The sequence below is a fragment of the Cyprinus carpio genome, chromosome A2 (genome assembly GCF_018340385.1).
Source record: "Cyprinus carpio isolate SPL01 chromosome A2, ASM1834038v1, whole genome shotgun sequence".
NCBI classification, from domain to species: domain Eukaryota; kingdom Metazoa; phylum Chordata; class Actinopteri; order Cypriniformes; family Cyprinidae; genus Cyprinus; species Cyprinus carpio.
This window is the reverse complement of record NC_056573.1, coordinates 15,473,351-15,491,518: the sequence shown is the minus strand read 5'-3', so window position 1 is coordinate 15,491,518 and position 18,168 is coordinate 15,473,351. Positions and strand designations below refer to the sequence as shown.

General features: G+C 41.7%; 1 protein-coding gene across 1 annotated transcript; it reads right to left on the bottom strand.

Annotated features, from left to right (window-relative positions):
* Window positions 1-1,990: 1,990 nt before the first annotated feature.
* On the bottom strand, window positions 1,991-4,744 carry LOC122148562. The gene is made up of 2 exons (XM_042774988.1): window positions 4,439-4,744; window positions 1,991-3,698 (listed from the first exon to the last, which is right to left on the bottom strand). The coding sequence occupies exon 2, from the start codon at window positions 3,428-3,430 to the stop codon at window positions 2,222-2,224; it is 1,209 nt and encodes a 402-aa protein (XP_042630922.1). The 5' UTR covers window positions 3,431-3,698; window positions 4,439-4,744; the 3' UTR covers window positions 1,991-2,221.
* Between the last annotated feature and the right edge of the window lie 13,424 nt (window positions 4,745-18,168).

Genomic DNA, 18,168 nt, shown 5'->3' with positions numbered 1-18,168 from the left:
TAAGTTTGATTCCATACTGTCTCAATCTTCGCAGGACTTTCCTTACATCATCCACGTGGTCTTCAAAGGTTTTACTGAACACTAATGTGTCGTCCAGATAAGGAACACAGATGTTGTCTCTTAGCTCATCCAGACACTCCTCCATGCAGCGTTGAAAAGCTGAAGGAGCATTCATAAGGCCGAAGGGTATCCTAATCCATTCATATAAACCCCACGGTGTCACAAAGGCTGTTAAATGTCTGCTCTCCTTGGCCATGAAGCCCTGGTGATATGCTTTACCTTGGTCCAGCAGCGAAAACCAGGAGTTCCCCCCCAAACTGTCCATTATGTCTTGTACCCGGGGATGGGCTGTCTATCAGGATGCGTTTTCCGGTTCAGCTCTCTGAAATCGATACACAGGCGTAAGCTGCCATCTTTTTTTTCGTACACATACGACAGGAGAGGCATATGATGAATTTGATTTCTGCACCCATCCTTGTGCAATGAGATCATGCAGGTAGTTTTTCATCTCTTGGTAGAGGGGTTTAGGCACTGAACGGTAAGTGCGAGCAACAGGATTAGTGTCTTTCAGTGAAATGGCAAGTTGCAGTTTCTCGATGCAACCTATGTCATTGTCAGATTCGGAAAATGAAGCTGCTTCCTCTTTTAACATTTGCTGAACTATTTGTTTTTCAGACTCACTGAGATGGCTCAAATTGACTGGCGGAACCCATGCGACATCGGAAGTATTGCTGGTTTCATTCCTGATTTGACTGACCATCACCGAAGTTAAACCAGGTTCCTCAAAAGCTGAAGTTGGATAAACGGCCTGCACGGGTTGCGCTGTGCCTATAACCATCTTGCCTGCTAACAGCAAGTCATGATCTGTAGGGTTCTGAACACTGACAACTATGTGTGTTGTATGTCGCCGCAAGGTTATGATTGTCTCACAGAACTCCAACCCCTCTGCCCACTGTGGGTTAACGTCAGGCTCAAAAATGAGCACAGTCTCTTGCTTTGGTCTGTATATTTGCACTCTACATTCTACTTGTACAGATGTATGTTTGGGCACATGAACATTTTTCTTTGTTGTTGTGACGGTATATTCACATGGTGTTTCAGCATGGATTTTTTTTTATGAAAGCTTGAACTGTTCCGGCACTAGGACACGCTGTTCTCTGGAATTCACTTGTGATTGGCTGCGTTATTCTCTCTGTGTTCACCATTTGCTCGATCACATTATATCCGACGATGGGATGACGAAGCTGACTACCCCTCATCACCAACACAGGTATTAGAAGTTCATCTGTTTCCACTTCATTTAATGCCAAACCAAAACTTACTTCCATCCACCCAATGTAAGGTATTTCCTGTCCGTTTGCCGCCACTAGACGAAGTTCCTCAGGTGCATCAATTACCTCTGCCACATTTCTCAATCTGATGTTTGGTAAATGTTCACTTTTCCACTGTTCATCCACTATACAAACTTGAGATCCTGTGTCCCACAATGCATCAACAAGAAGCCCTTGAAGGTAACACGGCACTAGACACTGTTTTCCTACAAAGGCCGCACGTGTAGACTTGTCAGCTTCACATTTCTTTCTGTGTATAGCAGAATTTGTGTGTACTCCTACTGTCTGGTTACATTGTTTTACATGGACTGTCCAGTGATTAACTTGACATGCTTTAGAGCAATAAAATGTTTGTTTACAGGCAGCACATTTTCGCAGTCTAAAGTCCGAACCTGTGATACCGCACTGTGCGCATCTTTGTGGGGACATCGCTGAATATCTGGTCACTCCTCGTCCCGCAGTCGTGACCCTGTCCCGTTTAACGACTGCTCTCTGTATGTCGTTGAGCCTCGTGCTCTACAACCAGCCACAAAATGATCGCTACTGCCACACCTATAGCAGTGGGTACAGTATACATCCAATCCGCTTTGCTGACATGCCAGACATTTTCTCACACGCGAGTTGAGGGAGGATAAGAACGGTGTGCAGGAAGCCACTGTAGCTGCTGGAATGCCCCCATTCTCCTGTCATATTGCTGCAAATAACGTTGAGGTGGGTACTGAGGCTGGGGTGGTGGCATGTTGGTTTGATCCCGCACATTGGCAGAAAACTGTGTGGACATGATCTGAGGTTGTAGAATGGATTCTTTAATTTGAGACACCTCCACACTGAGATCCTTCAACAATGCCATGTCAGACCGCATTTCCTTTAGCTCACTCAAAATGTCAGGTTCAACTTTCTCTGTGTTTTTTGTGACACTGTGTCTTTCCTTTCTTTTCAACAGCAACTTCATTAACCTGCACTGGATTCACTTTGGTGTGTTGATATATCAGCTTCTTCTTGTTTTGCCGCTCGGTTTCATTTGCACAAGCAACATTGACTTTATCAAAAAGAATTTCATCACTCACATCAATAGTCATCAAGTAAGGTTGCAGATCACTTCTGATACTGTCATTTTGCAGGCCAGTAAGGACAGTGTGAAGAAACATGCTCTGAACTAGGTTTGGGTCATATTTCAAACTGGATTCCGCTTCCTGGGATGCAAACAGGATCTTTTGCCTCAAATCAAGACACCGAACTAGGAAACTTTGTGGGGTCTCTTTACTACTTTGCGCCTCGGAGGTAAGCTGTTTGTACAATTCAGTTGCACCTCTTTCTTGATAATGCGCCCTCAGTATACGTCTTAGCACAGGGAGGGTTAAATTTGGTTTTCCTTCCAGGTAACTACGCAGCTGCATGCCTGGTGCGATTGCTCTTATTACTGCATCCACTATTTCAAGCTCTGACACTCCCCTGCTCAATCCATGTTCGATCTGATGCGCCAAACTTGAAAAGGTGAGTTTATCTTTTTGTCCAGGTTCACCTATCTGTCCTGATATCTTGAATTCTCTGTTCCAGGGTGGCATGACTGGTCTGTGTGTCATGAACTGCAAATCAGAGCTTGTGTCTGGCCGTACATTTGGACTTGGCAATATAGAATAACTCTGTATGGTACTTATGTTCTGTTGTGTACCCGTGTGTTGTGGTGTGTGATTAGCTGCTCTCTGTTTTTGCACTATTAACTTCTGTAATGCTGATTGTAATTTGTCAATTTCTTTTTGCAGTTTTTCTTGCTCTGTGTTTTCTGCTACTAGATTTACATTCACTATCTTAGTGGTTGGTGCTGTCTGTCTTTCTGAATCACTGTTTTCATTAACACTCTGAATTTCACAGATTTTGTCTTTTAGACACAAAAGCTCTGCCATACCCTCATCTTCAAGCTCCTCTAATGCCTCTCTCTCAATGTGTCTCACAATCAAAGAAATAAAAAATGACCGGCTTTTGCTACTGACATGTTCACAATCAATTCCTAGGAATTTACAGAGTTCGATCAAGTTTTCTCGTGAAAGAGCATATACTGCTCCTATAACCTCAAGCTTCAGATCCTCTACGTGATCCATGAGTTACTCAGTCTCGATGTATGCAAAGTGATAGAAGAAATGCCCTTAGCAGGCTGGAATCCTGCAGCGTTCCTGGTATCGAAAATAAACCTCAGATTGCTTGCACTTTCCTTCCTGGCTCGACACGGACACCGAACGTCTTCACTCCACTGGTCACATGGGCTGAGTATAAGGCTGAATGGCACTGGAGGAGGGCTGTCATCACTGGAAGCCAACTCGCACTGCATTCATCCTCGCTGGGGCCTCCAAAATGTAGTACCCTGACCGCCTGGTTAGGGGAGATATAGTCAATAAAAGACACAGGACACGGAGCTGCTGCAATATCTGCTGAGTCTCTGTATTATCTGACATTAAGGCAAATAATTCTGCATTCTCATATGTCATATAAAACTTATAACAACATATCTCTTTTAAAGAAAAACACAACATATGGAAAAAAATATATAGAATTACTCACAGCTTCTCAACAGGTACTGTTTCCATCAATTAAACAAATAATTTCAATAGAAACTTGAATTACACATTAATACTACTACGTACTGTATATTGCATACAATATTCACATGTGATACTCTACATTTTAAACGTGCCGTTTACCATGTCTTCAACCCTTTTAAACTTCTTAAATTAGCTCAAGAATTATAGCATGTCAGCAAAACTAATTATCTCTTTACACACCATTAGTATGAACACATATTACAGTTTCTCTTATGAATCAACAGATTACTTTTCTTTAAGCACGGTCACCTGTAACTTAATTGTTAAATTAGTTCTCAAAAACACCAGTATGGTATTCATTCACTCCGTTTTCACATTTCTATGACCGCATGGTCTCTGCCATCAGTTTAGCGTTCACCAGTTGTACACGTGATACACACGCGGTAAACTTGAACCGAACTTTTAAACATAAATACACAATGCATACACTTCAAACAATGACACTTGCCATTTTTTTACAGCCTTGACTTATATAAAGTGTATTTTCACTACAATTTACTAATATCATACCTGGTTAGGGGAGATATAGTCAATAAAAGACACAGGACACGGAGCTGCTGCAATATCTGCTGAGTCTCTGTATTATCTGAGCAGCGCGCCCCCTCCCCCAGCAGGTGAAAGTCGCAAGGCAAAAGTAATCAAATAATCGATCATCCATACTAGGCAAGGAATACCAATCACCATTATCCAAAATAATACACTATGCATTAACGGCATTTAGTTTATTTTTCAATGACACTAATTATTCTAATGACACTAATTATTATTAATTATATATATATTTTATATATTTTATACTTTATATATTTTTGTAACCACCACACCTGCACAATTAATATAGATTATTGAAAGTGCTTATTTCATATTGCAGAGAAACTAGATGTGCAGAGTAAGAGAGAGAGGGATTCAGGGAAAGATGATATAGATGGTGTATTCCTAGTGAATTTTTGAGGGTTTATTTATTTATCCATTCATATTATGTATGGTAGTCTACCTGTTACATCAACTAACAGGGTTAGCCTACAAGGTTTAGCAGTCTGGTGGACACATGAATTGTTTCTTGAACAACACAGCAACAGAGGTGGCCTGGGGTGGAGTCAAATAAACGTCCTGATGCTTTTTGTCAATATTTCATAAGCAGCAGCAAAGAGGAGACACTCGACATCTTTTAAATTTGGTGTTGCTTTTTGTCAATATTTCATATACATATATATATATATATATATATATATATATATATATATATATATATATATATATATATATATATAGCCTATATATATATATTATGTTCAAAATGTGTATCGTGTCTCAGAAGAACCCTAAACACAACATTTAATAGATGCTCTATCCGTGACTGTTGATAAAACTGTGATTCTTCAACTATATAATCATCTTTGTATCACATACGTTGACTTTTATTATTTTTTTTTATTTTGTTTCAACACATTATTTACTTTTTGTAAATAATATATGAAGGTCACATTAAAAATACTAATCATGTGTAGATTTTTTTTTATTTTACACTTTTTTCACAATCTGCAATTACATTTAAAATAGCATTTATTACAAAACTGTTATTGATTTAATTGAATTTAATACTGAGAACAAATTACAACTGTTCTGCAGCTGTGGCACTTCCTCAATAATCAACAAAATAAAGTTTTATCAAAAATTAATGGACTTGCAAAAGAGACAAAGGTGTCAGCTCATGCTTGAAAATAAATATGAGATATGGTGTGTTAAGAAAATAAATAAAAATCAAGGTAAACACCGGACTGAACAAAATATTTTTATTTCAGTCATGGAGTTTAGTCTGCAAGTTTTTTTTGATTGTGTGTATTTATGATAAATAAAATTCTAGCTAATTCACTTGCCACAACAAATGGGTCAGCTATTTTTTTTTTCAAGTTGACCGCAGAATAGTATCAAACCCAATACATATGTGGAAATGATATTGCAGTAAATATTGATCATGATTTTCAGAAAAAATGACATATGGACATGTTGGAGGCCTTCCCTTGTGTTTTTCCAATCCAGTTATGCATATTTTTTTAAAACAGTAAATGATTGTTTGAGCCTAAACAAATGACAAAACATCCTACAACACTAATATTAAAAGTATCACAACATTTTAAGGTACATGTTTTGAAAAATAATGGCCTGGTTTCACAGACAGGGCTTAGGTTAAGCCAGGATAAGGTCACTGCAGGCGGAGGCTTGGAAACCACTACGTTTTTCCGGGCCGCATGGTAGTGCTTGCCCGGCATTTTCACTATGGGTGTTACGCACAATTCGTCACGGATACACCATTCAGTTCAGAAAGGCCCGTCTCTTTGCCACGGAAATCTTCCCATGGTTGTTAAACCAAAGGAAATCGTGGTGCTGAGGCAGGAGCATCTCTGCTGGGAATAGGGGCTATAAAAGTACACCCCTCTCAGATGGAGTCAGGTTTTACAGCCGCTATTTTTGTAAAAAAAAACAAAAAAAAAAAGTGTCGATTTACGCTGTTTGAATCTTGCACTCAGGATGAGCAAAGAAATCAAGATGTTAACGGTAAAGTCTATTCTGTCTCAGATTCAACCGAAGAGTTGGTTTGTCACGATCGATCTGAAGGATGCATATTTTCATATTAGATCATCAAGAGACACAGGAAGTTCCTCAGATTCGCTTTAGAGGGCAAAGCGTATCAGTACTGTGTTCTTCCCTTCGGCTTAGCCTTGGCTCATCAAGTATTTTCGAAATGCATGGACGCAGTTCTGGCCCCATTGTGGCTCCAGGGCGTTCGCGTATTGAATTACCTGAATGATTGGCTGGTGTTAGCACAATCGCAGCCTCAAGTACACTCCCATCGGGATCTTGTGCTGAATCATCTAAACAGCCTGGGCTTATGCACAAATTTCCAGAAGTGTGTTTTTAATTCCCTCTCAGCGGATAACCTTTCTAGAAATAGACTTGGACTCTCGCGCGATGACAACAAGACTATCTCTCCCACGCGTTCAGTCTCTCACATCATGCCTGCGCCATTTGAGTTTGTGCCTCAGACTTTTGGGTCTAATGATAGCAGCATCCCCTGTAATCTGTATGGGCTTGCTTCACATGCGCCCATTTTCAGTGGTGGACGAAAAGCCAAAACATTTCACCCCGTTGTTTTCCCGCATTGTACGATTTCGGTGACACGGAGGTATGTTATGTCGATAAAACCATGGATGTCAGCTTAATTCCTTCAAACTGGAGTTCAGCTGGGGATTCGTGCTTCCCGCGAGACTGGCACGACGGACGTGTCTTTGACCAGTTGGGGAACTGTTTGTCAAGGACGCCCAGCTCACGAAGCATGGACGGCGACACAACGCGGCTGGCATATAAAACAGGTTGGAATTGCTGGCAGTTTTTATAGCTCTCCAGTATTTCTTGAATCTGCTGATCGGCCGTCATGTACTACTCAGGTCAGATAACATGGCGGTTGTGTCGTATCTGAATCAGCAAGGAGGATTACGCTCTCACCCCCTGTGCAGGCTGGCGAGGATAATTCTTCTTGGTCTCAGAACAGATTTGTCGATCCGAGTGGTTCATGTCCCCGGGCACTTGAACTTCGGAACGGATTTGTTCTCCAGACAGAGCCTGGAGCAAGGGGAATGGAGGTTGCACCCCCAAATGGTAGCCTTATATGGCAAGTATTTGGAGAAGCGAAAGTGGACTTATTCATGTCGAGCACGACTACGCATTGCCCGCTATGGTTCTCCCTATGCCCTCCATCGCCCCTAGGCTTGGATGCGTTAGCTCACGATTGGCCCAGGACCAGCTTATGCTTTTCCTCCAATTCGACTAATTCCAGCAGTGCTATCCAGAATTTGGCTGGACAGTGTGGAGCCACACATCCGTGGTTTGCGGATCTGGTCAATCTGTAGTGGGCTCTCCATGGAGATTCCCCTCAGACAGGACTTACTATCGCAAGCACGAGGGATGACTTGGCACCCAAGGCCAGATCTATGGAAGCTGTTGGCGTGGCCTCTGAGCGGAGTGAGTTAATATGTCCCGGTTTTTCAGTTGGAACCACCGAGACTATAATGAATTCTAGGGCAGTTTCTACGAGACGCTTTATGCTTTCAAATGGAAACTGTTTACTGCCTGATGTGGAATTCATAATTTAGATCCAGTTTACTGCCCCGTGGCTTCAGTACTGGAGTTTCTTCAAGACTGTTTTTCTGATGAAGTAACACCAGCCACTCTTTAAGTTTACGTGGCAGCCATTTCAGCTAACCACATATATATAGATGGTACTTCAGTGGGCTGTTATCCGCTGGTCTCTTGCTTATACGGGGTTTGCGACGGCTAAGGCCTTTCCTGCCCTGCACGAGTTCCTTCATGGAATTTATTCATTGTGTTGCAAGGTCTATCAGAACATCCGTTTGAGCCCTTGGAAATTATAAAAAATAAATAAATCCTACTTTAAAGACAGTTCTTCTTGTGGCTTTATCCTCCCTCATGAGAGTTGGGGATTTGCAGGTTCTTCTGTTTGGCCCTCGTGCATGGACTTTTCACCAGGGTTTGTGAAAGTACTGCTGCGACCGAGGCCTAATTATGTCCCTAAGGTCGCCTCGAACCCCTTTCACTTTTAACAAGTGGTCTTGGAAGCTTTACTCCCTGCTGAGGCGGGGCTAGGAGATCTGAGTCTTTGCCCCGTCAGAGTGCTGAAGACTTATGTTGATCGAACAGCTCCATGGCGTGAGTCTGACCAGCTGTTGTCTGTTAGGACACAAAATAGAGGCTGTGCTGTCACAAAGCAGCGCATGTCCCATTGGTTGGTGGAGACGATATCTTTAGCCTATGAGGCGCGCGGACTCGCTTCGCCCTTAGGAATTAGAGCTCATTCCACGAGAGCAGTGGTTTCATCGAAATCATTTCTCAGTGGATCTTCTATATATGATGTCTGTGCTGCAGCAGGATGGTCCTCTCCGAGCACTTTTGTCAAGTTTTACAGTCTTGATGTGAGGATGGCTCCTGGCTCCCGGGTTCTATCCACTTGAGCAGATGCTTTCCTTGGATCCCAACTATCAGGTATGTCAGGCGTTATGGTATAGGGTTCCCATACGGTGACGTCACCGCAGCATCGAAGTGACCTATGAAAGGGAACATCTCGGTTACGTATGTAACCACAGTTCCCTGAATAGGGAACGAGATGCTGTGGTCCCGGCAGTTCCGTACCTTGATAGCGTTTCCTCAGTTCATGAAATCTGAGCAAAATAGCACGCGGCACACGGGTATACTATGCGTACGCATGCGTAGGGCGGTGCCAATTGCTATTTGGCCAATGAAATTGGCGGGATGGTATAGGGCTTCAGACATTCGTCACACCGAAAGGTGTTCCCATACGGTGACGTCACCGCAGCATCTCGTTCCCTATTCAGGGAACCGTGGTTACATACGTAACCGAGATGATAGCGCCTCCTACTATACACCAGTGAAAACAAAGCCGGAAAATTCCGTTAATGGCGGCGAACGATTTAAAATAGTGGAATAGTAAAGAAATATTTCGCATTGAAATCTCAACCTCAGGAAATAGCATCAGCAAACTGTATGTAACTGTATCAAATGTCTAAGGCTGTGTACAGTACAACAGAACATTACTCAAAACGATTTTTTCAACTATAATAATGATGAATGAGTTTTGCATGAATTGATATTGTCCTCCTCTCAGAGATCCCAGGTAGGTGCCATTTGAAATTAAGCCTTTGAAATTTGCTTTTATAAAATAAAATAAACAAACAGATTTTTGTATTGTTTATTCAAAGCAGATGTTTTGGGAGTGACTTTGGAACAAGGTTAATAGATTTTGATCAAAGCAGTGGGCAAAAGTTCATATCTCCCCTGCAAAATGACTGGTTTGCAATCTTTGAATTATATCCATTGGTAACAAAAGAGAGAGAGTGAAGTCCCATCAGACTACTGTATATCAGTGCAGTTGGCAGCTTTACTCCCAGCAATCCCCAAGCAATTGACTTCACCGTGGACAGAAAACAGCCTTTATAACCTCAAACTGAGCAACACAAATCCTATTCATGCTGGTGTTCACTTTTGCGCCTACTGGGACTCAAACATTCACACACATACTGTACATGAATTCAAGGATATTGTCATTAGACAGCATTCATTAGATTTTACTCTTCTGAATATAAATGTGACATTTATTCTTAGCTGATTTTTCATGTGTAAAAACCCAATTTCCATCTCCACTATTTTACATTCAACATGCATCCTCTGAAGAGCAATGCAACAGGGATGATTTTTTTCTATATAGTTTTCCCTATATTTGTGATATTTGAACAGTTGCTTGTTTAACATGCAGATCTCCAGCAGTGGATGGCGCTACTGATCTGCAAAATATACTTTTTTCTATCCAAATTAAAAAAACAAAACTAATAAAAATAAACTTAATAAAACACAAATAAATATAAAATAATAACAAACTAATAAAAAGAAAACATATATCAGTCAGGTGTGGTAGAAATTAATCTGTTTTTAAATACTTCATCAAAATCGCTGTACAAACAAAATCAATTGTTGGAAAGAGCTTTGACATTTATCATAACTCCACCTCAGGAAATGACATCAACAAGGTGCAACTGAACAATTTTCAATGATTTTTGCAGAATAGTGTTAAGAAGTGTACAGGAAACTTTATGAACCATATATCATCTCACATAATCAACTGAACAATGCTCATAAACTTGTGCACTGTTGTTCTCATAATGATCCACGGTAAGTAAACTTTAAAGGGGGAAAAATAATTAAAATATTTTAATACATAAAACAAATAAGAATACTTATTTTTTTTTTTTTTAAAACTGATTTTCAATTTATTTCATTGTAGGTGTGGAAAGTGTGAGCTTAAATCAAACTCAAAAGGTCTTGGTGAAGCAAAAAGGTAAAAGTGTGTCCTTTACATGTGAGGTAAAAGGTTTGGCCTCTGGTGGTTTTGTCCACTGGTACCATAAAAAAGATGGTGAAACATTTAAAAGAATACTGTACATAAGCGAATCCGGGACTGCTACAACTGAAGCAACAGGATTTACTGCTGAAAAAAAAGGAAAATCATATGGCATAAAACTCAATACAATAAGAGACGAACAGGCTGGGATGTATTACTGTGCGAGCTGGGAAGGCAGCCACAGTGAGACAACACTTTGACATCTTTTACAAAAACCAAGAGAGACTGTTACTCCACAACAGGAGTATAAACCACATTTATTATTAACTCGTCTGAAAAGAACCACAAAGTGGTTTTGTGTAGCAAATATGTTTGCAGATAACATCATAAGGTTAGAATGGGAGTTACTTTATGAAATGTGGTAATGCCAAAGGCAAGCAGTTATGTATAGCCTAACAAATATGGCTAAATACTTAATTACGCTCCTTAACTCTTTCCCTGCCACCGTTTTTGAAAAAAAGTTGCCAGCCACTGCCAGCTAGCATTTTTGATGATTTTCACTAAAATTTCATGGCCCCAGAATATTTTGTTTTAATAGCTGAACATGCAATACATCAAAATAACGAACAGAGCCTCTACTAAATAAATAAAAACCTTCAAACATTTTTTTTTTTCATATCAACACTTGAATGTAGGTAAGATTTTTTTTTTTGGATGATCAAAGCAAAGATGCAGTAGATCGCTTCCATCAACACCAAAGATTGCACAGTCCTTTGTCACTTCCTGGATCGACATTTCACTCATTATGCAGTTTTCATTTAGGCCTATATGCTATTTATTGTTGATGACCGCATTGTTTTTCATATGCATACGCATATATACAAGATCGCTCACGTTGACTTTTATTACAATATTTTTATTTTTTATTTTGTTTCAACACATTATTTACTTTTTGTTATATGAAGGTCACATTAAAAATACTAATCATGTGTAGATTTTCTTTTTATTTTACACTTGTCACAAACCCATATCTCAATCTGCAATTACATTTAAAATAGCATTTATTCAACAATTTGTCTCCTCTGTGTCTCTCCGCATCAACGTAGCGCCATTTTGGAGAACATCCGCTGAACGCAAACTGCGTACACTCTTCTGTGTCAGCCGCAACACAAGGATACATTTTCTACGAGAATTTATGCTTTGATTTAAACAAAAACAGAGCATCAGTGCAGCGCGGCTGACACAGAAGAGCGTAAGCTGTTCTCCAAAAGGGCGAGACGGTGATGCAGAGAGACACAGAGGAGAGGAATTGTTGAATAAAGTCATTATTTTTGTTTTCTTTTTGCACAAAAAGTATTCTCGTTGCTTCATAAAATTCAGATTGAACCACTGATGGCAGATGGATTATTCTGACCATGTCTTTCATACTTTTCTGGACAGTGCAATTTACTTGGCAGTCAATAGGACAGTCACAAGCCTCCCGGTTTTCATACAAAATATCTTAAATTGTGTTCCGTAGAAGAAGGTTTTACGGGTTTGGAACGTCATGGGGGTAAGTGATTCCTGACCAAATTTTCATTTTGGGGAGGAGCATCCCTTTAAGCCTTGTCTGTGAAACCTGGGTAATGTGCAAAAGTGTGAAAACTGGTGGAACAAATCAGTTACTCAATTAGTTTAAATCAACAAACGGCCTTAATTTTGAAATGTGATGATTAACTCTTGCCCCGCCAGCATTTTTTTTTTAAAGTTGATAATTTTAACAAAAGTTTAATGGCACATAGAATATTTTGTTGTATGAATATATGAAAGTATGTCAAAACAAAGAACAGCTAGGCCTCTGCTTTTAAACAACAGCAAAAATAACTTCTTTTTTATCAACACTTGAATATGGGTAAGTTTCATGAAAACAAAATGCAACATTGTGAACAAAAAGCTGAGAAAATTGCGTTTTTGTATAAGACTATGTTTTGATCAGATTCAGAATGATCAGTACTTAGGAATCGCTTCCATCAACACATCCAAAGTGTGCACATACCACTTCCTTGACCAGCATTTCATTCTGCAACGTCAGACAGTTTTGATTTATATAATGATTAATTTTTGATAATCGCGTTATTTTACATTTGCATCTGCTAACATAGGCGATCGCTTGTTTGTTTCTGCTTCTTCTTCGCCGTGTTTTGATCATGATTCAAACGTTCAATAATCTTTTTTTTTTATTATTATTATTAATGCCAAGGTACCAAAAATACAAAAAGCCTACAGATAATATCAACATTACGTGCAAAGAGGTCACATTACATGCAAAGCACCATTTATAGACATAGGCCTATGCAACAGTAAATAAATAATACAAAACAAAAGCTTTAACAAAATAAATTAAAAATATTAAATAAATTAATTGTTTTAACCGCTTTAAGATTCTTGCAAAATGAAATAGTTTGGATATACAGTTGAACCTCTTTTCCAAAAACAATATATAAAGGATTTTGACGAGTGAATTTACTGCGGTGAATATGACCGTTATTCATATTCATCTTTCAGCTACTCTTTCAGAAGTTGCAAATGTGAAGCTGACATCACGCTGCATTGAGTTCTGGGTAACTTTTCAGAATCAGAATTATTCGCAAAGTACAGACGGTGTGTTTTTTGGGAGCTCTTGGTACATACATACATACTTGTAAGAAATGAGAACAGAAAGGACAATTAAATAACTTATTTGCTTATCAGCCATACTGGCTGCTCTTCCGCTATTGAGTTTGTGGCAGTAGTTTGATTTTCTGTCATGATTGTGATTTATTAAGTGATTCTGACTTATTGAGTGATAGACTTATTGTATTCTCATTTTGCCAAGCATATTTTATAATATTGCGTTGCATTTATATTCTGGGCTCATCTGTATGTCTTTTAATATCACTGACTTACATCAAGCATTTTAAAATGCTACAAAAACAAGCCCTCCAGGGATTTGATTTTATTGTCATTTGTTGAATAGAAAATACAGTGTGTTTGTGGCTGTCCGCTGATTCTCCTCCGTGGCCATGGATAAATAAGTATTTACAATGACAACAATTATACTTCGTCATTGAAGCGTTTCAAACAAAGAATTGGATGGACTTCTGTCAGCTTGTTGAACACATATACTTTCTACCATATGATGGCTAAAGCAGCAGCAAGTGTCCAGCGTAAGTAACTGTTTTCACGTTAATCAAATTAACATAGCTTAAGGAAATTCTACAAAACCTAAGCGAAAAAAATCAAATCAAATTATAATGCAAAGCGGTAAAATGGCTTCTCTTCCCTGCAAATAATACAATGAAGAATGTGAATATTTAACTTCAAAGCAAAAACATAACAAAAGATAAACAGATATCCATATTAATTTCAGCACCTGTAACAGAGGGCGCAATCCTCCAAGGACGTGATGTAGCTTCAAATTCTCTATCCGCTTTCTTTTTTTTTTCTTGTTGTAAAAATGGGCGGCGCGGCCATTTGTAAATTCTATGGGTCTGGCTTCCGGTCTCATCTGCCTCCACTCCGTCCAGCTATTTTTAGCTGAACAAAACAGTTTGTTTTGCTGCTTGATATTGAAAGTTGGTGTGTCTTATCATTTTATTTTAATGTATTATCTTAATTATGAACACGTTTGTAGTGTAAACAGTTTTACCGTTTACTGCACATTGTTATTCTACTCCTTATTTACCTACAGCGGCTAATGAACCGGAAGTCTCACCATAGGCTTACTTCCGCGTTGAAGAAAAAGGTGGTTCCCTTTCATAAGTCACTTCGATGCTGCGGTGACGTCACCGTATGGGAACACCTTTCGGTGTGACGAATGTCTGAAGCCCTATACCATCCCGCCAATTTTATTGGCCAAATGGCGCTTGGCACCGCCTTACGCATGCGAACGCATAGTATACCTCCACGCCGCGCGGTATTTCGCTCAGATTTCATTTCCTTCAGGAAAGCGAATCATCTGTGCCCTAAGGAAACCATCTCGCGTTCTCAGCGGTTTTTTCCTTCGAGCAGTGTTCAACTCCTCTTCGCGGACGCAATGTATCAACGAAAGGTAAGAGCCGTATAACGGGTTTATCACAGAGAGGCCCTCATGAGAGGTTGGTTTAGCAGCCTCTCTGCATGTTCTCTCTGTGATAGCCTGCAGCTACAGTTCTGCGCTCGGGAGTGTATTTTCTCTAGGTCGCCTCGCGTCTAACCCCCGGCGTTACGCTTCTGCGGTTGCCGAGGCGCCGCACGAGGCGGTGGTTTGGGGCGATGTGTGCGGCTTGGACTATGAGGACAGTGATGCGCTGGAGTTTTTCCACTTCGCTCGCTCTCCCCCACTCGAGTGTGTTAAATCAGCAGATTTGCTTTTACAAACTATGTTTGTCCACCGCGGCTTCGGACTCAGAGTACGTTCTGGCCGGCACATGCGGTTCTCTCCCTCCGAGCGGACAGGAGAAATGCGCCTCCCCTTTCTCAGTGAGCTGTTGAATGTGGTTACCCGCATGGTGGATAAACTATCCCCCCCCCCCCCCCCCCCCGTGAGCCGCTACCCTTCTTCACGGACCTCCACCAAGAGGTTTCGAGGTTCTGGAAACAGCCTTAATCAGCGCGCATCACGAACGCCGCGGGTTTCGCCACCATTGCTGACATGGCGGACCGCGGTTATACAGCGATGCCGCCAGTGGACGAACTCTCTAGCCGAACGTATCGCGCCGAACGTATCGCGCCGAACTCGGCAGCAGCCTAAAGTCTCGCCCCTCTCGAAGGCGTGTCGAGTCGCGTCTAATCTCGGCAAATTTACTTCACTTGATGGCGGTTCTAACGAGAAAGATATCACAACCTGAGGCTGTGAAAAAGCTGCGGGGGGCAAAAGATTTGGCGCTAAGTGCTGCCAAACATACTGCCCGAGCAGTGAACCGTTCTATGACGGGGATGTTAACAGTCGAGCGCCACCTTGGCTAATCTAGCCGACATTACAGAAAACCTGAGTTGAACGGCAAAAGCCTCACGTCCTCAATCCCCTTACAGCAGTTCCTGATACTTCTGCTGTTCATCAGGGACTGTGCCCTCCACTAGAGAGCGCTGTTGGACTGCTAACCCTCTCACTGCAGTCCCCACGCTCTAACATTGACTGTCTCGCAGCAAAGGCACCTCGAGCATCATTGGATCGACCTATCACTTGAGCGCCCCCTCAGACACTCTGCACAATCCAGCCTTCAGAGTTTGAGGCACGGCACAAGAGGCTGACAAAGACAGCCCGTTTATGACGGCTCACACAGCTGCCACGTTCTCGCTAGCGGCGGGGCCCGATGTTTATCTTGTTGGATTAAATCCTGCCGTGGATACGCTTCAGGATTATACACAACGAAACGCAGCGACTTTGACGCATGCACTTCCCTTCCTGTTCGTCAGGGACTGTGCCCTCCACCAGAGAGCGCTGTTGGACCGCTAATGCACATCCAACCCTCTCACTGCAGTCCCCACGCTCTAACATTGACTGTCTCACAGCAAAGGCACCTCGAGCATCATTGGATCGAGCTATCACTTGAGCGCCCCCTCAGACACTCTGCACAATCCAGCCTTCAGAGTTTGAGGGACGGCACAAGAGGCTGAATAAGACGGCCCGTTTATGACGGCCCACACAGTTGCCGTAAGCATGCTAGCGGCGTGGCCTGATGTTCATTTTGTTGGATTTAATCCTGCCGTGGATACGCTTCAGGATTAGATACAATGAAACGTAGTGACTTTGACACATGCGCTTTCCTTGCTTACGGATGCTGTGAGCTTTCCGTGCTCGGACATTAATGCATGTGGGAACTCTGCAGGCGGGAGGCTTGGAAACCACTACGTTTTTCCGGGCCGCAGGGAAGCGCTTGCCCGGCATTTTCACTATGGGTGTTACGCACAATTCGTCATGGATACACCATTCAGTTCAGAAAGGCCCATCTCTTTGCCACGGAAATCTTCCCATGGTTGTTAAACCAAAGGAAATCGTGGTGCTGCGGCAGGAACATCTCTGCTGGGAATAGGGGCTATAAAAGTACACCCCTCTCAGATGGAGTCAGGTTTTACAGCCGCTGTTTTTGTGTTAAAAAAAAAAAAAAAAAAAAAAAGTGTCGATTTACGCTGTTTGAATCTTGCACTCAGGATGAGCAAAGAAATCAAGATGTTAACGGTAAAGTCTATTCTGTCTCAGATTCAACCGAAGAGTTGGTTTGTCACGATCGATCTGAAGGATGCATATTTTCATATTAGATCATCAAGAGACACAGGAAGTTCCTCAGATTCGCTTTAGAGGGCAAAGCGTATCAGTACTGTGTTTCTTCCCTTCGGCTTAGCCTTGGCTCATCAAGTATTTTCGAAATGCATGGACGCAGTTCTGGCCCCATTGTGGCTCCAGGGCGTTCGCGTATTGAATTACCTGAATGATTGGCTGGTGTTAGCACAATCGCAGCCTCAAGTACACTCCCATCGGGATTTTGTGCTGAATCATCTAAACAGCCTGGGCTTATGCACAAATTTCCAGAAGTGTGTTTTTAATTCCCTCTCAGCGGATAACCTTCTAGAAATAGACTTGGACTCTCGCGCGATGACAACAAGACTATCTCTCCCACGCGTTCAGTCTCTCACATTATGCCTGCGCCATTTGAGTTTGTGCCTCAGACTTTTGGGTCTAATGATAGCAGCATCCCCTGTAATCTGTATGGGCTTGCTTCACATGCGCCCATTTTCAGTGGTGGACGAAAAGCCAAAACATTTCACCCCGTTGTTTTCCGCATTGTACGATTTCGGTGACACGGAGGTATGTTATGTCGATAAAACCATGGATGTCAGCTTAATTCCTTCAAACTGGAGTTCAGCTGGGGATTCGTGCTTCCCGCGAGACTGGCACGACGGACGTGTCTTTGACCAGTTGGGGAACTGTTTGTCAAGGACGCCCAGCTCACGTAGCATGGACGGCGACACAACGCGGCTGGCATATAAACAGGTTGGAATTGCTGGCAGTTTTTATAGCTCTCCAGTATTTCTTGAATCTGCTGATCGGCCGTCATGTACTACTCAGGTCAGATAACATGGCGGTTGTGTCGTATCTGAATCAGCAAGGAGGATTACGCTCTCACCCCCTGTGCAGGGTGGCGAGGATAATTCTTCTTGGTCTCAGAACAAATTCTGTCAATCCGAGTGGTTCATGTCCCCGGGCACTTGAACTTCGGAACGGATTTGTTCTCCAGACAGAGCCTGGAGCAAGGGGAATGGAGGTTGCACCCCCAAATGGTAGCCTTATATGGCAAGTATTAGGAGAAGCGAA